This window comes from Neofelis nebulosa, chromosome 10, assembly GCF_028018385.1.
Source record: "Neofelis nebulosa isolate mNeoNeb1 chromosome 10, mNeoNeb1.pri, whole genome shotgun sequence".
Lineage (NCBI taxonomy): Eukaryota > Metazoa > Chordata > Mammalia > Carnivora > Felidae > Neofelis > Neofelis nebulosa.
In genome coordinates, this window is record NC_080791.1 from 85,225,361 (window position 1) to 85,249,734 (window position 24,374).

Below are 24,374 nucleotides of genomic sequence, written 5' to 3' on the forward strand. Positions count from 1 at the left end.
ACAATGGTACATAACTTCTTTTATATCTACATGAGATCATATGCCTAATTTGAAGATTATTCTTTTCTTTAGGAAAAATGATTTTTCCATGCTTTATCTCATCTGATGCTAAAAACAACTTTTGGTGGGTTGAAGGAAAGGTTAGTATTCTCATTTCACAGTTGAGAAAAAAGATATGTCCCATGGGTGGTAAGAAGCACAGCCAGGGTTGAAACACGGCTTCTCATTTGATATTTAACAAAGATTTAATGAGCACCTACTGTGTTCCAGGCACCGTGCTGGGCTCTGGGAACAAAGCAGAGAACAGACAGAGCAGCTCTGGAGGCATCTTGGGCTCCTAAATCCAGTCCCTTTCTAATCTGAGAACTCTAGCCAAGGACAGAGACATTAAATCATAATCCAATAGATTTTTCATATAAAAATGCAACAATATTAAGGTGGCTTCTAAACAAATATCTCAAAGAGAATTAAAAGGCATTTTAACATCATTTCTGACAGAGTACAGTTAGTTTTGACATGATCAACTGAAGTATAGTCATGACGCCTCGGAATAAAACGATCAGAAAGTTATCTGCATCTTTGGAAACATCACTCTCTTCTGCACAAGTGCATTAAAAGTACAGACAGCTGGAAGTTCCAATCCAGGGTGCTCTGTTTCTCTGCAGCCAGGGAGCAGTGATTTCCAGGCAGGCTCCAGACATTCAAGGCCACTCCTCTGCGGAGTCTCCACTATTGGGGCTGCTGGCTGCTGGGCCTGTCAGCGTTCCCTATTATTCTCCTGACAGACAAAAGAGAAACAGCATGTATTCCCTTCTGCCTATAAGAGTAGCAAGTAAAATGGTTTTGAGATTGTAAGAAATGTCGACTTAATTAGCTTTTTTTCTTCCAGGTAATAAGTGTTTTCTCCAAGGAATGCCCCAAATTAACAACACTGTTTGAAGTTTATATTTCCTTCCCTTTTCCCATTTAAGATTCATAGATGCAAAATTCATACTCAGAGATGATAAAAAATCTTCGTGGTTTATTGTTTTTGAATATAACAAGAGAACATTACCACAGTGAAGCTTAGAATCTGTTTCATCTGACATATATTTTGAAATCTTCCGTTGAGAGGTATAGATCCTAGGTCCCCTAAACATTATAAATTATGGAAATCAGAAATATCTTCCCTGGGGCACCTGGGTGGCTCAGTCAGTTAAGCATCCGACTTCGGCTCAGGTCATGATTTCATGGTTTGTGAGTTCAAGCCCTGCATCCAGCTCTATGCTGACACCTCCTTGCTTTGGATTCTGTCTCCCTCTCCCTGTCCCTCCCCACTCACGCTCTATCTCTCTCTCTCTCTCTCTCTCAAAAATAAACATTAAAAAATTTTTTTAAAAAGAAATATCTTCCCTTATATCAGAAGTTCTTTACAGATGTTCTTCAGGTTGGTCTGTGAACTCTGTGAAATTATATGAAAAAAAAAAAAAGCTTTTTTTTTTGTATGTGCACTTTGTAAGTTTATGGTTTTTCAAGATTCTCTAAGGTAGCATATGAATCAAAACAGTTTGAGAATTCCTTTACAAAGTCTGTTGAGGTTTTAAACATTGTCAATTCATATAGAAGTAATTTCACTTCATTTTTAGATTTTTTTTCAAACTTGGCATCTTAAACCAAAATGTATAATCATTAAAGATAATGTTTTAAGAATATAAGATGCCTAGTTTACACAATCACATTTATTTCATTTGCACAATTTTGAGAAGCGTTTCTTGTCTCTGAAGAGCAGAAAGGACTATTCAACTATAACTCGATTTAATTTGACTCTGAGCATGTAGCTCCTGAACAGCTGACTGAAATGAAAATCTATAAAGCAGATCCTCTGTTCCCACTGTTCTGTTGTAATTTCAGTTTGTGGTCTAGCACAAGAGTGGAAGAGAGCTGAATCTCAACTGCCCATTATGTTGCTCTGGCAGTGGGACTGCTGGGCATTATCACTGAGCCCTTATGGGTACAGCCCTGTCCCAAGTCAATAAAAACAAGGGTCCCTGCCCTCCAGGCACTTGCCGTCCAGTTGGGGAGACAAAATATGTGCTCAATATATATGCAACTTTTTCCAACAGGCCACTCCACAGACTGGAAAAACTAGACAATATATGCAAGATTTCACTGGAATATGAAGTCTCTATGGCTAATGCTGCCTTTGATTATATGTCTTCTTATTAATTTATAGATAGCTTGTAGCTGATTTATCAGTGTTGGTAATTTTTCAAAATCAGTCTATGAGAAATCAAGTTATTTTAAAAGATAAATTTTAGGACTAAATTTTTAAATGAACCACACAGATTTCTTTTATAAAAGGGGATTTTCCTAAATTTGAGTCTTCAGCAATCTGAGTAATTGGTCTTTCTGTCAGTCTTCTGATTACAGGTAGGTGAAGGAAGTTTTCTTTCCTATAAGACAGAAAAAAGAGAGAGAATGCATGAATGCACACATAAACTTATTTATACATACACATATATATGAAGTTCAGTAGAAGTTGCTATTTTGAAAATATTTATCAGAATAGGTGCATTAAAACTTGATAAGGTTTGTAAAATTTATAGAGGCATTCCCTTCAAGGCCTGATGTGAGTTATGAAATCTAATTTTGTTTTCATAGCTCTGTGATAAAATTTTATCAATGTTATAAAAAGGGGTCTTTACTAAGACTGACCGGAAATCTGAACTATCTGGCCAGGCAATAAAAACACATTCCTTAGCTGCAAAGTGTCAGACAAGCAAGGTGTAACTGAAATTGATCGATAAGTCTTCCTTTTACAGTTGAGTGCATTCACTTTACCTCATAGGATAATAGTTTTTTTTTAATGGTTTTTCCATTAATATCAGACTTCAGTGTTAGTAAGAAACAAGAAAGACATAAAAGGGAGAGAGACATGCCATCAAGAAAGAATGCTGTGGTCTTTAATGGTAGAGCACTTGAGCTCAGAGGAAGTGCTTGTGTGGGTGAGGGGTGGGACATTTGTTTCTGACTGATATGGGTTGAATTGTGTCCCCCCCTCCAAAAAAAATTCATATATCAAAATCCTAGCCCTCAGTATCCCAGAATGTGTTCTTATTTGGAAATAGGGTCTTTGCAGATGTAATTAGTTAAGATGAGGTCATACTGGAGTAGGGTGGGCCCCTAACCCAATAAGACTGGTGTCTTTATAAAAGGGGGACATTTGGACAAGGATAGGCACACAGGGAGAATGTCATGTAAACAGGAAGGCAGAGATTGGGGTGATGATTCTACGCAAGGAACACCTAAGATTTCTTGGAAACCACCAGCTGCTGGGACAGAGGTATGGAACAGATCATTCCCTTGTACTCTAGAGAAGGAACCAAACCTGCTGCCAACTTGATCTTGGACTTCTAGCTTCTAAAACTGTGAGACAATAAATTTCTGTTGTTTAAATCACCTAACTTGTGGTACTTTGCTACAGCAGCCTTAGCAACTAATACATAAGTGAATACAGCCATTGGGGTAGAGAGGTGAGACCCGAGATGATTTGCTATGTCCTGAAGAGTAGGTGAGGGCCGCTCCCATGCATATGGCAGTGCCCCACCTACCTTGAGTCAGGCATCCAAGTGTAGCTTACTTTGCCTAACTTAGTTGCCATCAGGGAAATCTCCCAAACAGGCAGTGACTAAACCACAGAATTACTCATTGAAGGCATCCAGTGAACTCAGTTTCATAATTACTAATGCCAGTAACCTGCAATTTCTACAGGTTTTGAGGTTAGGCAAATCCAGGTCCAAATCCCAGTTCTGCCACTTATTGGCTGGTGGCTTTTTTGTTATTTATTATTATCATTATTTTAAAATTTTAATTCAAATATAGTTAACATACAATGTTATATTAGTTTCGGGTGTACAATATAGTGATTCAACAATTCCATACATCACCAGTGCTCATCACAAGTGCACTCCTTAATTCCCATCACCTATATCACCTACTCCACCCCCACCTGCTTTGGGCAAGGTATTTCGTCTCTCATAAGCTCAGCTTCCTCATTTGTATAATTCAAAAGTAGAAGTAGAGAAAATATCTACTTCCAAGAGTGGTCATGAGTATGGAGTTAAACAGATGACAACAGTGTACCAACATGGCACCTGGCATGTATAGACATTCTACGAGCATTAGTACCCTTCCCCTTCAACATTTATGATCTTATTGATCTGTATACCAAAAGACTTGTCCAACCGTGCAGGAGGCAAGACTCAATTCAGACCTTTGATACCAAGTCCAAAAATCTTTCCCCAGAAGGAACCATCTCCAGTCCTTGGCCACCACTAAGCTGTGCCGTGGCCTCCTCTGTTGCTCTAGTGAAATCTGGATTGGGCTTCTGAAGGTGACGATGATCTGGATGCAGGTTCTAGTGAACACCTGTAACAAGCCTTATCGAGGAGATGGATAGGTTTCCTGGGTCAGCTAGAATTCTAGCTGTTATAACTCTTGTTGTATCTCACTACGGAATCAGAATCAGACTTTAAAAGCTGAGTGGAACTGTAGAGATACAAGAGTCTACTTTCCTCGTTTTATAGAAGAGGAAGCAGCAGTTCAGATGGGCCTTCGGCCAGTTAGCATGGAATTGAATGGTCTAATGTTCTTTCCATTCTATTATGTTCCCAGTAATCACAGTGTTAGCCCAGGAATGGAAGGACCAGAATCGATCCAAGGCTATGTAAAATATTCTCAGAGTAAACCTTTGCCATTGAAGAGAAATGTGTCTTTAGTGGAATCAAGGTCTTTCCTAGCTCAATCATGCTTAGACCAAACAAGGTGAACGTAGATTTCAAAATGGTGCTGCAACTGCCATTTAGTAAAGGGGTGGGGACCCGTCGGTGCTTTTTAGTACCTACTCTGGAGGAAACGAAGTTTGCTCATCTCAGCCCCAGCACCTAGCAGCCCCTGAGGGAGCCCATGGCTGTTTCAGAGCAAGCAGAGGAGGTGAGGAGCAGTGACCCTTGTTTGGAAATCTCCTAAGTTGGCTGACTCCCATTTACATGCTGTTTCTGGCAACAGAGATCAGTCTGGGTCACTTCTATGTCACTGAGTAAATATGCTGGAAATTATTACTATTTCAGACAAATGTTTAACTATTCTCAGATTATCTATGACACCACAGGCCAAAGTCACAGCAATCTAACCTGGGAGTGAGTTTACTTTACTTTGTGATTTATGGAATGAGAATTCTAGGCGCTCTATGGGACTAATTTAATACGAAACATTCAGATGTCTGTCTTATAATGCCATTCATCTTTCCTTAGCCTGCCTGCACCAGGGGGCATGTGGTTCAGAGAGCAGGCTCTCCCTTCTCAGCCACAAATCATCACACTTGTGAAAGGGGGTGACGGGTCTTCTCTTCCAAGTCAGTCTGCCTGTGGCAAAGGCAGCCGAGCAGTTAAGGATGCATTTGGGCACTGATGACAGAAGAGTGTTTTCTATTCCACCAGACTTTAGGAGCGTTTTGAAAGTTACGGCTGGCAAAGAAGGGATGATGATCAACCTTGCTTTGGTTTGTCTTAAGATGAAGGAAATTGAGTCAAGCTATACTGTCTTATCAACAAGTACAAGATTTGCTTTATAAGAAGTTTATGTGATATTTTATGGATTGATGTGGCAATGCATGTCTTGGCTCAGGCTGCTACAACTAAGTATCATAGGCTTATAAACAATAGAAATTTATTTCTCACATGTCTGGAGCCAGGATGTGTGAGATCAGAGTGCCAGCATGGTCACATTCTGGTGAGAGCCCTCTTCTGGGTTGTAGACTACTGACTTCTCATTTTATCCTCATAGGACAGAGAGCAGAGCAGATGAAGGAAACTCTTCTATGACTTTTATACGGGCACAAATTCCATTCATGAGGGCTCCCTCCTTATGACTTCATCTGCTCCTAATTACCTCCTAATACCATCATATTGGGGCACGGGATTTCAACTCATGAACTTTGCGGGGGGCACTCAGTCCAAAGCAGTGCATATGAGGAGAAAGTTCTACAAAAAGTCAAATTCCGCTTCAATGTGTGTATTAAAAATCATGTTTTTGGGGCGTCTGGATGGCTCAGTTGGTTAAGCGTCTAACTTCGGCTCATGTCATGATCTCATGGTTCAGGAGTTCGAGCCCCACGTTGGGCTCTGTGCTGACAGTGCAGAGACTAGAGCCTGCTTCAGATTCTGTGTCTCCTTCTCTCTCTCTGCCCCTCCCCCACTCACATGCTGTCTCTCTCTCAAAAAGAAATAAACTTTAAGATTTTTTTTTTTAAAAAGCAGGTTTTTAACCAATCGATTACTCTAAATCTTACATTCATTCAACAAATATTCTTTAATGCCTGCTGTATAGCAGGAGATATTCAGTCTCTGGGAACACAGATGTGAACAAGCCTGGCTTACTTTCAAGGAGCTTAGAAACCAGTGAGAGAAAAAATACATCAACAGTAATAAGTGATAAGCAAAGGGGGCAGAGGGAGCACATGGAAGGAAGTTTCTAATAGAGATGGGTGTGGGGAGTGATAAAGAATGATTCCCCAAAAAAGCTGTAGGAGGAGAATGGACAAAGGTATGGAAGTAAGAGGAAAGACATAATTTGGGGGCAAATGAGGGAATGTTTAGGAGTCGGGTGCAGATCTCCGTGAGCAAAGAGTGAGAAAACAGAGGCTGCAGGGCGAGTTGGACATAATATTCCCAAGAGCAATGAGTACCTTGGGGAGGAGTGTGCTCTTTACTTTCATGATTAGGGTTGGGGGGGGGTGGCGGGTGGAAATTTTAAGGTTTTAAGCAAGAGAGTAACATGATATGATTTTCATTTTCGAAAGATCATTCTGTCTATGACATGGATAAAGAATTGGAGAGGAGGGGGTTGCCTAGGTGGCTCAGTCAGTTAAGCATCCAACTCTTGATTTCAGCTCAGGCTATGATCTCAAGGTTCATAAGCTCAAACCCCACATCAGGCTCTGCACTGACAGTGTGGAGTCTGCTTGGGATTCTCTCTCTTTCTCTCTCTCTCTCTCTCTCTCTCTCTTTTGCTCTCAAAATAAATAAATAAACTTAAAAAAAAAAGAATTGGAGAGGAGGAAGGCTGGGGCTGTACAATGACTGGTTAAAAAATCATCAGGATTATCCATGTGAGCAACGCAGTGGCCTAAAGTAAAATAATGTAAGTAAGCAACTTCGAAAGACTTAAAAATCCCACAAATGAATCCCTTTTCCCTTCATAACAACACTTGGAAATTGGTGTAATGAAAATTGTCCTTTGTTGTTGAGTCATTCATTTCCTGAGCAAAGACCTGGAGTGCAGGGTCCTGGAGTACTGTTACGTGCAGCTGCTGCCTTCTGCCTCATGGCTGGTGAGAGCTCCTCTCTCCAAAGCCTCTTAAATACACAGCTTTAGCTCCATATAGAGTTTGGCCCATATCAACTTTTTCATGGGAACTAGGCATTATCTAGCAGATAATACTACTCCATGGGTGTCCTGGAGCACAACAAGGATTTATGACTCAAACACAGCAGACCCCTGTCAAGCCCACTAAGCAGAACTCACATTTCAACACTGAGAAAGTTGCTAGCCAGGTTCGCCTTGCAGAGTGGAGAGAGGGAGAGAAATCATAATAAAAATTAAAATCCACAGTGGAATTCAGCCTATCAAAATGATTTCATGAAACAAGAGGCAAGGCAAGGTCTGATAAGGGTTTGGCATTCTGAATTGATTTGGAAAAATTGCCTGGATGCCCAAGTGCCTTGAGTTTTGGGTGCCAGGGTATCCTGGCAAGATCCACTTCCTCAAACAGACTTGATTGTATTCAGAAGTGTAACTTGTGAGTCCAGCTGGTATCCATCCTGATACTGTAACTGAAGTCACAGATTCCAACCTCAAGTTTGTGTTGCCTGTATAGCAAAGATCACCCTGTCAAAGGCCAATTTTGAGGAGGCACCCAAAGGAAAGCCTCTCAATGACTAAAGAGAAATAGTGACAGCCTAGATAATTCCATTGCTAATTTCATCCCTCAGTGGTGAAGAGAGAAAAGGAGCATAACAATGGCGGAACTATGGTCGATACTGAAAATGCCACGGAGCCCTGAATGCCAGCCATGTCCACAGCTTCCTGAGGAATTCAACCCACACTGTTGCTTAAACAGGCAAGCTGTGCTTTGTATCATGTAATCCCTGACATCCCAATCTAAAGGAATGAGTAAAAGGCAGCTATTGGCTGACCTCCAGCCGTTTAGTCTTCCATTAGAAGACACAATGAAAGTAATTCAGATGGTAGAGTGGCTCTGGAGCCAAAAGAAATATAAAGAGAAGGCAGGAAACAGGAGCCTCCAAGCAGCAGAGGCCATGAACAGGCAAGTGAGCATCTCAGTGTAGAGAAGAGCCTGCAAAGAAGTAGAAAATTCACAGCAGAAGAAAGAAGACCAAGAAACAATGAAGTCAAGAGCAGGAATGACAGATTACTGGGTGGCCATTTGGACAAAGATAGGTCACGCGTCTTTTTTTTAATTTTAATTTTTTGACAGCATGTGTTCATGAGCGTGCACATGGGTCAAGAAAGGGGAGGGAGAGAGAGAAAATTCCAAGTGGGCTCCATGCTCAGCATGGAGCCCCATGTGGAGCTTGATCCCACAACCCTGGGATCATGACCTGACTTGAAATCAAGAGTCAGACACTCAACGGACTGAGCCACCCAGGTGCACCCATGCATCTCGAACAGAGACCACCATGAAGATTGTGTGTCAGGCTTCCCTGTGCACTCTCACTTCCTTGTTAATCCTTCCAACAAACCTCCACCACTGGAGGTAAATTGAGTATGTCTCTGTAATTTGTAACCTAAGTAAGCTTAATTTATTACACAATGTCTAATCATCTTTAATGTTAACTTCCTTTTAATCACTTCCCACTGCGCTCAGAAAAGAAAAATCCAAACTCCTTAACATGACTTATAAGGCTGTCCACAATCTGGTTCATGCCCACACCTCTCACCTCACCTTGTGCCTATTAATCCAACATTCTAGGCCTCTGCACTATCCAAGTAGCACCATACCTTTGCATGCCCAGCAGCCAGAACAGAACAGAGAGTGCCTGGCTATATATATATATATATATATATATATATACATATATGAATTTGCTCTTTGAAAAACTAATTTTCTTTGTATTTTCTGTCTTCTAAGGAAAATGTCTCCCAGCCTATATGGATTTCAATTAGGGAACAAGAGAACTATCTTAAAAATTAGTTTTTCTAAGAGCACTTATTATTGAACTGAAATAATATCCTGTGGAATTTCACACTCTTAGACGAGCCTGCCAGGGATGTCAGTGGCTCAGCCTTCCGCATTAACTAGACTTAGAGCAAACATAAAGAGGTTTGGCCTCCCCACCAATAAGCAGCTCCTTCAGTGGGGAAAGGTCATTTCGGCAAATAGGACCCCATCCTTGTTCTAAAGTGCTCTCTCTTTGTACACACAAAAATGCAGAAGAAAACTCAAGAGGCTTGCTATTCGTCCCCACCCCCAAAATTACTCTGCCCCTCGATGTGTGCACCATAGCACTGACATTATTCCCGCGACCTTTAAAATAGCAAGATGTTATCAGCACTGAAGGCAGCTTAATTAACATGGGAAGCTTCACTACCTCAGACTCACTTGTTTTGCCTCTAATGTCTGGGTCCTGGTTACACTCTCTGGGTGGTTAGTCTTGACCCAAGATTATTTCCATTATTTCGTAAGGAAGTAGTGATAAAAAAAACATGAGGACATTCAGATTAAAGCCCTCACTCACACAGCAAGTGCTTCTTTGCCTTCATCCTCTGGTGTTCTTGACACTGGTCCTTGGCTTGAGCCACGCCCAGCTGACACAGAAGTCCTGGCCAAGTTTCTCCCGGTGTGGTCAGCCAACTGCTCTCCATCCCTGGGGCCTATTAAGTGCAGACTTCCTGACCCACCTCAGGCATACAGAATAAGAACCTCTGTGATCAGCCTGACGCTGGGCTTTATCAAGCTCTCCAGGTCATTCTTGTGCACATTAAACTTTGAGAATCATACTAAGGAAGCATCCCTGCTGATCCACAAATTGCTCTAGAAAGGATTGTTTTAAAATAAAAGATGGAATTCAAGGGCCCTTAGATGAGAAAAGCAGGGAAGACTGAGGAGAGAAGAACAGGCAATGAGAAAGAAGAAAGGAAGGAAGAATGGAAAGAAGTGGAAATGAAGAGAGAGAGATGTAATCAAATCTCATCTTTCTGGGGGCACCAACCCTAGAAGTTCTGGGAGATTCCCTCCTCTCTTCCTTTCCGGTCTAGCACAGTCTGCAGGGTCATTTATGCCTTTTGGAATTTTTTTTTTAAACCCAGCTGCTGCTGGTGGTATGGAGAGTCTGACTGCCCAGCTATCTCAGTTGGTCTGACACAGGTGACATTCGAAACTTCTAGGATGGAAAAGCCAGGACCTAATGGATCCAGTGATTGACTGAAACTTATATCTACAGGACTACAGCAGACGATGAGTGATTGCACATCCAATTCAGAATCACCATTGTACTTGCCATATAAATATAATTTTCCATCTTGTTTCTTTCTCCCTCCCCCAACCCAGCTGCAGCATGGGCAGAAGCACTTCCTCTCCCCTCATATATTTCTATTTGCACGTATGGTACAGGGTGACAGCCTATTGATAGTTTATATTACAGACTCACAGAATTAGAAAATACTATAGCTGGCAGCAGACACCCACCACACAGCCATGTTATACAGTTGGGCCATTTGCTCCCATCAGCACTTAACCTGAATGGCAGTCTTTGTCCACCTTCTTTGCAGTTGCTAAGGCCAAGCGGCCCAAGCCGTGCCACTTATGCAGAATTTTAGTTCACTGCATTGAAAAGAAAACGGCTGTTCTTTCTGCCCACCTAGCCTTAGGAGGGGTTGAAATGTGCTCAGAGGCAAGAGGGAACTGGAGCCATTGGTTTAATAAAAACAATTGAGGATCACCAATGGGTCCAAATTCCATTTAACTGAGGACATTTGCATCTGATTTGTGATGACCTAGAATAACACAGATCTGTGGGTTTTGATTGCTCTCTTCCAAATGATGCCAGAAAGAAAAAAATAAAACAAAAAAAGCTGCTGCCTCAGTGAATCACAAATCTCAATGACACTCAGCACACCTGGGCTATTATTAAAGATTAGTTCATAAACACAGCAATAGCCACTAGCTACAATTTCTAAGTGATTCCTTGGTAAAGGGAACAAATTTATCTTTACCTTTTTGTTGTTTTTTGCTTTGCTTTCTTAATCCACACACACACAAAAATTTAGTTACTAAGAAAATCAAGAGAGAAATGGAAATTCAGGTTATTGCTCTACAAAATGACCTTTGCATTTTGAATCATTACTAATGTGTCCTGTTTTGCAAAACTGACATAAGTACCCAGATAGATGTTTCTTATTTATAAAACACTTCCAGTTAATCTCAAAATGTTTGTCAAACTTTCAGGCATGTTACTTTTAGTCACCTAGCTTAGAAACATGCAATTTCACCCCAACACTTCATCAGGCAACAAAAGCTAGGGATGGGGCAAAAATATCCAGAAAAGTCTTCCTGAGGACAATCACAAATGCTGGTACACTGTTGATTAACATCTGGATCACCTTAAGGGTGTTTTGTGAACCAGCAGGAAATAAATTTCTGGAGAAGGCCATGGATTGGAGGATGGTTGTTTTAGTATTTAATAATAAATGGTTTCCAGTTGATAGGAAAATATTGAAATGTGACTTATATATACGAAGCTGATTCAAATTTGATAAACATGTCCCCAAAGGAAATTACTGGGTTTATTAAAAGCCTAGGAAGGGGGCGCCTGGGTGGCGCAGTCGGTTAAGCGTCCGACTTCAGCCAGGTCACGATCTCGCGGTCCGTGAGTTCGAGCCCCGCATCGGGCTCTGGGCTGATGGCTCGGAGCCTGGAGCCTGCTTCCGATTCTGTGTCTCCCTCTCTCTCTGCCCCTCCCCCGTTCATGCTCTGTCTCTCTCTGTCCCAAAAATAAATTAAAAACGTTGGAAAAAAAAATTAAAAAAAAAAAAAAAAAAGCCTAGGAAGGCTGAACAGAATTGCAATAGTCTTATCCTATAGTCCTTGCCGAGGTGGAGTAACCGCTCCCCAGTCCACCTTCTGGCCAACTAAGAAGGAAGGTCAATAATAAGGAAAGAGCAGGGCTGTTCTCAGTCTTCGTTAAAAGTAGCTATGAACTGCCAAGCTACTCTGTGCAAGCCATCGTCCACAAAGTAAGTGTCACTGCCTTGCTGGTAAAATGTGATGTGTTGATGACTGTTATATTACATCTAAAATCCCATTTACTGGTAATAGAAAAGTTCAGTTAAAGAGTTTTGCCTTATGTCTCCTGGTGCTTGATAGAGCGTTGTGTGATATTGCCAATTTTCGCTTCAGGCGTATTCACATGCAACAGTGAAAACTTCACAAGAATTTGCACATTTGATCCAGGGTGAAATCATGCCATTTTCATAGCAAATCAACTTTTCTTTGGCAGAAAAATGATAGGTACTTTTGCACCTAGAGAAATGCCTTTGTTTTCAAGGAATTTTGAAAAAATAAAAAATGAAAAGTTCTGTGTCTATGGGAATTGTGATCCAATCATTCTAAGCAGAAGCCCAGCAGGTAAGAATCCTGTTGTCCCGCTTTCTGACCTGGAGCATGTTCCTTGACCTTTCTTATTTTGACTTTCTTGTTAAAAAAAGAAAAAGAAAAATGGGGGTCACATGCAATCTTTTTTCCTATGTGTCACAAAGCTGTTCTGGGATGCCTTCACATCTCTAACATCGTACAACAGTGTCTGCAAAAGGGCAAATTGCTGTGGATGTAACATGTGAAATTTCACCTCAATGTGCTCTCCTTTTAGTGGTGTTGGAAGCAGCAGGAATTTATTCATGCAGCCCCACTGATTTGCAGACTGGGAGTAAATACTAGGCCTTTTGCAATGATTACCAAGAGCCCCCTTCAGTAGACATGATCTACTGCATTACATTAAAGTGGTGGATTGAGGAGGGAGCCAGCTGAGCCCTTCTGTACACACCTAGCCAGGTTGCAATTTATATTCAGACAGAGCTGTGAGTGGCTTTCAAAGCAAGAGAGAGAAGAACATTTCTCTTGAAATTTTCTACCAGGACCGTAAACCAAACTCTGATTTGTCACTGCTATTAAAAAAAGAGAGAGAGAGAGAGAGAGAGAGAGAGATTCCTTCTTCATTACAGGAAGAAATTAATAGGTAAGTTTTTCTCTTCCTGTAGTATTGCTACTTAAGATTGCTGAGGATCTCCCTTGATGCCTTAAAAAGAAATCCTCATGTGACTTTTCTTTTTAACAGTGCATACAACCTTTCTCTAAGTTCTGAGGACTGAGGACTGAGGACACAGTCTACGGCTTTCGGTTACTGAGCTTAGTCCGGAATAGTCAGCTTCATTTTTGTGAACAACATGTAGCTGTGCCCCATAAAGACTGCTGCTTGCTACCACAGGCCAAACTGAAGGGAAACTGGAGAAGGAGACATTGATTCATGTGCTGTTCAGTGGCCACCGGCCGTTTCATTTTTATTCAGTAAATGCAGGATTTTAACACAGAAAATAAGGTGGTTGAACCAGAAAAATGTCAGTTTGGGTCAAATTTAGTGTTAGATGGTCAAACAACCTATTTTATTACCAAATTACACACACACACACACACACACACACACACATAATACTTGACCCCACAAAATTATATATATAAATACACACACAATATATATAGACACATAAAATATTACTTGACCCCACCAAATTATTTTTAAATAATTATAGTAGTTTCCCTTTTTTTTCTGAGAGAAAACACATCTAAGATAGTTATTTTACTGGCATTATTTTGTCTAGGTTTGTTGCCTTTCCAAGAACACATTTGAGGCAGCAAATGCCATTCTATGCAAGATGTAGAGGGTAGCAACTTTTTTAAAAGATACTATACAAAATTAAAAAGGATAAGTAATTGTTATGTCATAGAAAGCATATGAGCATATGAGTGTATACACATATGTTACCCCAGCAAAATACAGCACAAAATATGATGGCTCTGATAGAAATGAACTGTGTGGCTGTACCAGAAATTGCAGCTTTTCAGATCGTGACACCACAATGTTTGTGGCTTGAGGGCCCTGCTGCCTTCGGATTCTGGCATAATTTGCTCTGATCTCCATCAGTTGCTTTAATTCTGTTAAAAAGATTATTTTGAGAGACATGTCAATGTATTTATAGAAAGTAATTAAAAGTCCAAGATGATGAAAAACTCAAAAATCCTTCAGAAATCCTTGACTCCCACGCTGGACTCTCTCATTACACACTTGACTTGCTTATCACATCAGAGACGTGCTAACATTCTCTGGATTTCTACAGAATGGCAGTTCTGGAGAGGGCTTCCTTCCAAGCTTTGTAAAAAGCCTGAATTGGAGGCTAACCTGGGAGTGGTCTAGAAATTGAACCCACTGAAAAGACAGTAAACACAGCAGTGAGAACAGTGCTCCAAGTTGATGACAAATGGCATAAAACACTCTTTTACTTTCGTTGGGGGGGTCTGTGTGAAAGAAACCATTCTAACAGCGTATGATTTGTTTTGCCAAAACAAATCTATTTTTCAAAAACCCAGTGTGATTCTTGATGACTTTCACATGATAAATGTTTTTATATTATAGTACATAAAATAAGTTATTGTAGAGTGTTTACTTTTTTGAAACTCCCAGACTGCCTTATTTTCTACCATATACTTAAGCCAGTAGGCCACAGCAAAATTTTGAGTGTAATGATTGTTTAAGTGTACGTTCATAAGTATATCTGCCTATATAGAGATATATAGATATATAGATATAGATAGATATAGATATAGAGATAGATATAGATATAGATACACAAGTGGCATTTCTTTCTTTTTTTAAAGCATTCTGAGTATTTAATAATATATTCTACTTAATGATTATTTCTAACTTAATTATTTCAGGAAAAACAATAAATGGCAACTTATATATAGTAAAATAAGTTTCTAAAGAACACTTAAATTAAACTCCGCTATCAGTTAGGTTTCCTAGAAAATACATCACCCTTTGAGACACTTAGACAATTGGGAAAAACCACTAATCTCTTCATCATAAAGGTGAAAATATGAAGATGAAGTATGGGAACCTACGTCCAGAGGAAAAGAATCAACTTTCACACCATAGTGATCTATGTGGATATACATAATTGATGATGCAAAAAAGAAAAATGTTTGTCTACATAGCCTTGTCAAAGGTCCAGAGAACTAACATGGAGAAACTGGTAGGGAAAGTAACATTTGCATTTCCTGTTTTCTCTCTTTCCTTCAGCTTTTACGGGTAACAAGCTTGCTTCTGGGAAGGGGCCCTACATTTCTCTCTGTGTTTTGGATACCTGTTTGGCCAGGTTGCCCTAGCTTTATTTCTCATAAAGGCCCAATGAACACAGTGAAGCCAGGAGGATAGGGGCCAGGTAACAGAAGACAATCCCAAGAGTATGAAATATTGAGCATAAACAATGAAGAAACTGGAAAAGTACCTTCTACTGTACCACTCGTTTGTTTACTATTCAAGTGTACTGTAATATTTCAAGTGTGTTCATATACTTAATTAGATCAAAAGCTATTTCAGGGAAGGAACCCTGGCTTATATTTCTTTTACAGGGCTGTGCAGTTTGCGAACACAGAAAGCTATCAGCTAATACTAATGACAAGAACCCCAAATTATTCTTCTAAGTAACCACATAGTGGGGTCTCCAAGAGCTGGGGTGAGAGGTAATAGTGAGTGATAGGGACAGGGGCATACAAAGAATACGATTGAAACCTCTTCCTCGATGTTGGGTGGTGCTGGAGGAATATTTGTGGAATACCTCAGTACAGTGATAGGCATCCCAATAAATCCTTGTCTTCCTGCATTTCAGTCTTCATTCCTATACTTTTGTTTTGGGCTAAATGTAAAGATATGATTGCAACTGTTTTAAAAGTTTTTGGTTTGTGTACCTTACATATAATAATAATAATTTTATGGTGACTTTAAAAAGAAATCATCTAGTATTACTTATTTTAGGGATCCTAGGTAATTCATTTCCTAATGTTTTGATTTCCTTGAAAGTGATATCATGTTCTTCAGAATTCCTGAAAATTATGCCTTTGTTAATGTATAGCTAACCCCTGCAAGGGGCTTTAAATTCCTCAGGCTGGGACACCTGGATGGCTTAGTCGGTTGAGTGTCCGACTTCAGCTCAGGTCATGATCTCACAGTTCGTGAGTTTGAGCTTCGTGTTGGGCTCTGTGCTACCTGCTTCAGATCCTGTGTCTCCCTCTCTCTCTGTGGTCCCTCCCCAACTCATGCTCTGTCTCTCTCTCTCTCAAAAAATAAACATTAGAAAAAAATTTTTAAAAATTCTTCAGGCAAACAGGATTAAGAGCAAGAATTGGTTTAATAACATATATGTATTCTTTTCCATTGGTATCACTTAGAAAAGAAAATTAGCAAAGAATAGATAAAATAATAAAATGAGCATATATTTACTTACTACTAAAAAAAAGAGTTCTGCAAACTGTAGTCGCTATTTAATAAGCCATTAAGTTTTAAATAACTTGAAAGTAGGAAGTCAACAGAGCCTCACTTTCCTCAGGGTTCATGCTAAGGGAATACCTTCAAATGAGGCCATTTAGAATTTCTGCAAATAAGCCCCTTGGATAAGGCTCAAGACTAACAGAACTCTGATTGAATTCTTGAGTGCAAATGGTGTCAACAGTGAATTTCCAGAACAGAAGTATAACTGGAGTAGAAAAGGGTGGATCCAGAAGATAATTATTAAAAATCATCATGATGGGATATAAAATTCAGAAAGTAAGCTCTTTGATGAAAAGACAAGATGGTTTAATTCTTCAAAAACTTGATGGAAAAGAAACTGTCACCCATACTCTTTTGGGTTATAAAGCCACGTCCTGTGGATACGCAGATGACCATGTCTCTCTCTATGTCATCCCACGAGTAAATTGGTTCTCCATCCGGGGTGTGCAGTGTTCTGGCTGGGTGGACCATTTTGAGACGAGAGGAACAGTCATCCAGCAGCTGAAATACAAAGGGACAGAGATATTAGAATATGAAACATCACAACATTATGAAGTCTTAAAGAATCAACTCCTTTAGGAGAACTATTCTCCCAGTTTGAATATTTATTTTACTTGTTGTTATTAGAGAGTTATAGAAGGAAAAATAGCATATAAAATGTTTCCAAATATGGGAAAAATAGCATATAAAATGTTTCCAAAGTGCTTTCACAATGAGGAACTTCTGTGCTCTTACTGGATTTTTTCCTTGTGGTTCTCTATTTTCCCATGTGGAAGAAGGCTTCTTGCTGCTTAAGAAATGCCTAAATATGAAAGGCCCTGGCTTGAGAATCTCAACTTGTCACAATAGCTGAAAATATTTTTTTTTCAACAAGCAAGAAACTAGAAGACAAAAGCGCTGACCCAGAAGTGAGGAGACCCGGGCCTTCGGCCTCTTCTGACCTCAGACCAGTCAGGCAACCTCTCTATGAAAACAGTATCTTCAACTATAAAATCAAAGTTTTGGTTTAAGACCTCTTTGATTCTATGATTAGAAAGTCTTCTTTTTCTTTTTAACTTGAAAAATTTTTAAATGATCTGTAAGGGCCTTAGTCAGTTTTTCTCAGTTTTCCTAGAAATATTCATAAAAATACATGTACAGATGCAGAGTGTCAACAGTATTAGAAAGATTAGTCAACATGTTGCCAGACCCCTAAGGGCAATTCCATGAAAGTGTGAATAAGACTTTAAGACAGAATAATAAAAGCAAGTAAGGGGAAAATTAGAGGTTTCTACACACTTGAGTGCATGATTTTTACCTAACACTTGTTCCTCCAAAATGCAGGAGCCAGGTCCACATGAGCCCTAAATCATAACCAATACATCCAATTTTTTTTTTTTTTTTGAGAGAGAGCACATGATCAGGGAAGGGGCAAAGGAAGAGAAAGAGAGAGATAAGCAGGCTCCATGTTCAGTGTAGAGCCCAATGTGGGGCTTGATCTCATGAACCATGAGATGATAACCTGAGCCAAAATCAAGAATCAGACACTCAACCGATTGAGCCACCCAGGTGCCCCACAACCAATACTTCTTTTTATAGATCTATTTAGGGACTACAACTCACAACAATGTAGCCTGGCAGAGAGCAGAACTAGGCACATAATGACATCTTGTATATGGGAAATGAATCAATAATATGAAGCAAGACAACACAGTGATGAAACGATGCAATTGGAAAGTGCAGTTTTCACACCCACTACTTTGGGTAAGGGATGAATGAATTGAATTGAATAATAATTAAAATTACCCAAGAATACATTCCCTTCTGTAGATAGAATAGAGCAGTGGGAGAGTATTCTTACCTACCCCTCCTGCTAGGCAGCAGCCAGTCAGCAGCAATTTGACTCAATACTGAGCATATGAACCAGCTCTGTGACTTGAGATCTAGGAGAGGATCCTGAGAGATCCCAAGTAAAAATGTACGGGAAACAAAGAGAACTAATCTATCCTGTCTTCTGTCAAAAGATCTCTCCTTGTACAAGGAGGCATAGATAAAAAAAATTAACAACAGCAACTATATGAGGCTTATGAAAGTATTCTACAACATAGAAAACTCATGTTTTACACAGTCCTCAAGGTGAAGATTTAGAAAATTTACAGCAGAAATACATTTTAGAGAATATCTGTATTGGGTTTTCCCCAAATTCAATAAAATTTGACTTCCATAAACACACACACACACACACATACACACAAACACACACAGAAATGAGATGACAGCAATTTAAAGAAAAGAAGTATTGCTGAGATGCGGCAGAGATGATGATGATGATGATGATGATGACGACGAAGGTAACAATAATAGCAGTTAACATTTATTGGGACATTTCTATGGGATAGAAACTTTTCTAAAAGTTTCTAAGGACAATCTGGTTTCATTCTATGGAAATAATTATTATCTTCCTTTTATTGATGACAAAAATGGAGAACAGAGGTTAAATATCTTAACTCCAATCACACAGCTAGTAAGAGAAAGAACAGTGTTTCAAACTAGGGTAAGTAGAGAACTAAATGAAAAGAGGAGAGAAGGTAAGGAAATAAAAGACTCAGTAGTAGAATTAAAATCTGTTTTGAAAACAGAAGAAAAGCAGACTGAATATTATAGAAAATCAAATCAGTATTAGGGAGGACTAAGTTGAGAAAACCTCACAGGATATAGTGAAAGCATAAGACATAAAATTTCTGAGAGGAAAGTTAAACATCTGGAGTGTCAAGACATCAGATATTAAACCTATACATTATTGGTGGTGCTGGAGAAGAATTCAGAATAAATTAAACTTAAGCAACTATCAAGAAGAAGAAGATAAAGAAGATAAAGAAGAAGAAGAAGAAGAAGAAGAAGAAGAAGAAGACGACTAAGAAGAAGAAGAAGAAGAAGAAGAAGAAGAAGAAGAAGAAGAAGAAAACTTTCCTGTTCCAAAGACCCATGTCTTTAGATCAAATAGGCTAACTCAGAATATGGCAAAGTTAATGAAAAACTGACTAACATTTAAATATAACTGAATTGAAAAGTATGAATTATAGACATGGGGGAAAGTTCAGTTATATTTAGATCTGTTTTCTGTAACAATGAATGTCAAAGAAAATGGGATAAAATATGAAGTTTTTAGGAGAAAATGTTTTAACATAAGAATTCTATATCCAGCTTAATTATTACTTTTGGTTATAGGAAACAAATGATATCCTCATGTACACAAAAACTAGGAAAACATATCACTCACATACATTTCAGATTATTAAGAAATGAATGAAATTCCTTCACTATGGGAAAGTCATAATGTGAAATGAATAATACTAAGCAGTAAGCCCACTAGAACATGATACAACTGCTACAAAAAATGGTCAGAAAATAAATGAATTAAAAATTTTAGTCTTCATCGAGAAAAAAAACTGCAAAGAATCATCAAAAAGGGACATGGGAAAGGAAAGAAAAACCAAGCATTCCAACTGTCTATTTATTCATGAGGGCAAGAGATGCCCTTTTTCTCTGTTTTCCTTTGTTAAGAACATTCATTTTTATGATTATAACCAATACAATAAAACTTAAAATCAGAATAAGAAAAATAATTCATGTCTTAAAAAAATAGACAAAATCACCTTCATGTGAACTTAATATGATTTTATTCTTAGAAAATTTATGTGAATCAAATAAAAGATTAATAATAAGAGAAAAATGTTTAATAAGGTGGCCAAGGACAAAATAAATTATAAAATATTGATAGTTTTCCTGTTCACAAAAATAGGCATTCAGAAAATATAGTGGGGGGAAATCTATCCTAACAGCAAAACCAATTAGGAATGACAATTATTTTCAAATGCAAGACCCTTATAAAAAATTATAAAATTTTACTGAAGGACTAAAAAAGATACATATATATTTTTTTATATACACTTACACACATATATAAAACAATGCCACAGAATTCAATCTGGCTGCAAAGATTGATTCTTATGAAATTAATTAATAGCCTGACACAACTATAGTCAAAACCCTGCAGGATGACTTTAGAGTGTTGGACTGTAATTTCAAAATTCATCTATAAGAATCAATACACAAGGGTATTCAAGTAAAATTTGAAAACAAAGAACAATAGGCAACTTCTTTCAGAAATTAAAATATAAGAAAAAGCTGTAATAATTCTAGAAGTATTAGATATGTTGGATTGTTTAAGAGCAGAAGCTAATAAGAATTAGTTTATTATAAAGATTGCATTCCAGCTCAGTTGGGAGAACAAAAACAGATTAGTCCGTAAGTAGGGCTGAGATAATTTTACGCCAACAAATATAGCAGAGAAATAACTTTGCTCAAATTTTACACGAGGAGTTTCACACAGTTTAAAAAGTAAGAGAGAAAAATAAAATGATAAAAAATTTGAAGAAAACCAGATGAATCTTTATATGAACTTAGGATAGTAAAAGACTATCAGAACATTTAAAAACAAAGAACTTTTAAAATATAATAATTCTGTACATTGAAAACACCCATAGACAGTGTCAAATTGGAAATTTGTTACACTAAATCTGATAAAGTTAGATGCTGCTTATCGCTTTAAGAAAAAGAAAATTCATATCAGTGTGAAAAATACTTCCAGTAGAAAAATAGCAAAGGATTTAACAAGAAATTCACAGATGACTAATAAATGATAAATCAAATCAAAATCGCTTATACAAGTAATTAAAGACATATAAATTAAAACATGGATATAAAATTCCCTGTCAAACCCACAAATATGTTTCTAAATGGCTGCATTTAGCATTGCTGAAACCTCATGTATACCACAAGTAGGTAGAAGCTCTCATTCACTATTTGTGGGAGCATAAACTCCTGAAATATTCCTGGAAAATGCTTTGGCAATAGCTATCAAAATTCTCAAGCACGTTTACATAATTTGACCTAGCAATCTTACTAAGAAGTTATTTAGGGGAAATAATCAGAAAATTAAACACAGATGAATATATTCAACGGAGCATGCTTTATGACAGCAAAAAATTACAACCTAACGGAAAACAACAGAAAACTGAATGAATGAATAAATAATAATCTGCCCATTTGATAGAAGATTATGGTGCCATTGAAAATAATTCTTTTGTTAAGGAATGTTAAATATGTGGGCGGGAAATCACATTAGTTTGTTAAGTGAATAATGCAGGCTGCAAAATTATATATATTGTGTGATCTGCTATGATCACAATGGCAAAAAATATTATAACTGTATAGTAACCATAGAAATATATTCACTAAAGTTATAACGATGGTTATTTGTGGGTGATAGAATTTTCATTTCCTTCTTGGCATTTTTTCTTTTTCTAATTTTAATACAGTGACCATATGTTTTTAGGTAAGTTGAAAACAGTAGAAATGTTATTAAAATAATCAAAAAATCATAGATGTTACAATAGATTCATATGGTTTTTCTTTGGATTTTTCTAAATTTTCCATAACAATAGTCACTGTCTTAGTCTGCTCAAAGTTGCCAAAATAAGTATCATGCATTGGGTGGCTTAAACAACATAATTTTATTTCTCACAGTTCTGGAAGCTGGGAAATCCAAGATTAAAGTAGTGGCCAATTTAGTTACTGGTGACAGTTCTCTTCCTGGCTCTTTGTTGTGTCCCCACATGGTGGGAGAAGAATGGGCTCTCATTTCCTCTTCTTACAAAGGCCACAAATCCTATCAGGTTAGGGCCCCACATTTATGACCTCATTTAACTTTAACTGTCTCCTTTTTTTTTAATGTTTATTTACTTTTGAGAGAGAGAGTATGTAGGGGAGGGACAGAGAGAGCGGGAGAAAGAATCCCATTCAGGGCTTGAACCCATGAACTGTAAGATCATGACCTGAGCCGAAACCAAGAGTTGGACACTTAACCTATTGAGCCACCCACAGGCCTCAACCTTAATTGTCTCCTGAAAGCCATATCTCTAAATACAGTCACACTGGAGGTTAGGGCTTCAGCAAAAAAATTTGGGGAGGGAGTGCACAATTCAGTCCATAGAAGTTATTTTGTTTTTCAGCTTTAAAACAACCAACAAATATGGTAATTGGGTTTCTATCTGGGTTGGGAGCAATGAGGAGCTGTCCTAGAAATACGTATGGATAGGTTTCTGGGAAAAACTTCCACAGCTTGAAAAGAACTTACATAAAGGTAATTCTTACATTTTCCCTTACTTTACTACTAAAATGTGACTATTTTATTGAGATTCTGTTTATAATCAGAAAAATGAACATTATTTAATAAAAACATATACTAAATGCAAAATGTGAATTAAATATATAAGTATTTCACTTGGTTTTCATAAAGATCTATCTACATGAGACAAAGTTAATGAGTTCACAAAAATATTTTTAAAATAAATGTGAAAATAAGGCATTTTCAGTACAGAAAGGCTCTAAAATATCTAGTCAGCTTATTACCTTCAATGACATTATTAATTCTTAGTTTTCCGAATGTATCTAAACTTAGTCACGTATCTTCTTTACAGTGGGTAATTTAAATTGTATGTTCATAATTTTTGCAATAACTAAAGCTCATAATAAAGGAACAATGTTCTGTGCACAATTCCTCACCCACAATCTATCTTGTGAGCTTAGTTTTCATAGGCCAGTCTTCTCAGGGTTGGGCGCGTGGGCATCACAGAACAAGTGCATATTCCCTGCAGGCATGAGGTCCTCGCCTCTACAAATCAGAAGGACCTGTTTCTCATTCTTTCGGCTTCCACTTCTGCATCAAGAACTATTTGGCTGAGAGAAAACACACTGGTTTTGAGATTCTGTAGAATCAAAGAGATGTTGTAGGGGTGGAGAAGACAAATGTTTCAGGAGCATAGAAAGAGGGGCTGGGCAATCATAAATCAGAGAGAGATGCCGGCTCTGAAGAAAGAGCCACTAACCCTGGAGAGGGAGCCACCTTAGTGCACTGATGACAGATGAGCCTTCGCCAGTTGGAGATGAGTTGCTCTAGTAATGTTCAAAGAGTGGGTAGGAAGAATGTGGTTAAATCATCCAGAATAGCCACAGCAGTGAAAGAAGCAGAGAAAAAGTCTGCATTAGATGGGATTCAAATACCATCTGGGGGTTTTATTACAGAAAGTAGAGTGAAGCACTTTGAAATGTGTTCTGTTCCTCATTTCTCTGGTAAAAGTACCAACCATTGAAGCTGAGTTTCTTTGGAACTGGTGGTGTTAGCCAGACTCCCCAGTGAAATCTGAGCCCTACACTTCCTGTTGTCTATTTGTTTCACACAGAGTCCACTCTCCAGAAGTATTCTTTACAGCCTGATAGCTTGAATGGATACATTTCTAATGGATCACAAAGGATCTCATGCAGGTCTCCAAATACAAAAACAGACAGTATGGAAAAGATAAGGAAAGAGATTTATTTTAAAAAAATAAAGCAAAGGAAGAAATAATATGCAGAACCTTTCTAAACATTTCCTAAGTATCTTTCTACATACTGAGACCACATTAGTCTCTGTAAAACACTGTTTATACCATGTCATGAATTTATTCAGAGATGACTGGTGGCTAAAACACTTTGGTCTGGGACAGTGTAATGGACCACATTATGTCCTCCTCAAAACTCATTTGGAGAAAGTTCCTTAAGGAGGTAATTAAGATTAAATGAGGTCACAAATGTTGGGCACTAATATGACAGGACCATGGCCTTATTAGAAAAGGA

General features: G+C 38.3%; 1 protein-coding gene across 2 annotated transcripts in view; it reads right to left on the minus strand.

The window, feature by feature from the left end:
- Nucleotides 1-226: 226 nt before the first annotated feature.
- DCDC1 (doublecortin domain containing 1) overlaps nucleotides 227-24,374 on the minus strand; it is a 484,783-nt gene continuing 460,635 nt past the window's right edge. For both annotated transcript variants that reach the window (XM_058688531.1, XM_058688532.1), the window contains 3 exons: nucleotides 17,009-17,159; nucleotides 14,157-14,266; nucleotides 227-2,432 (listed from right to left, as the gene is read on the minus strand). In XM_058688531.1, coding sequence (XP_058544514.1) covers nucleotides 2,364-2,432; nucleotides 14,157-14,266; nucleotides 17,009-17,159 — 330 coding nt within the window. In that variant the 3' untranslated portion in view covers nucleotides 227-2,363. The remainder of the gene's footprint in view (nucleotides 2,433-14,156; nucleotides 14,267-17,008; nucleotides 17,160-24,374) is intronic.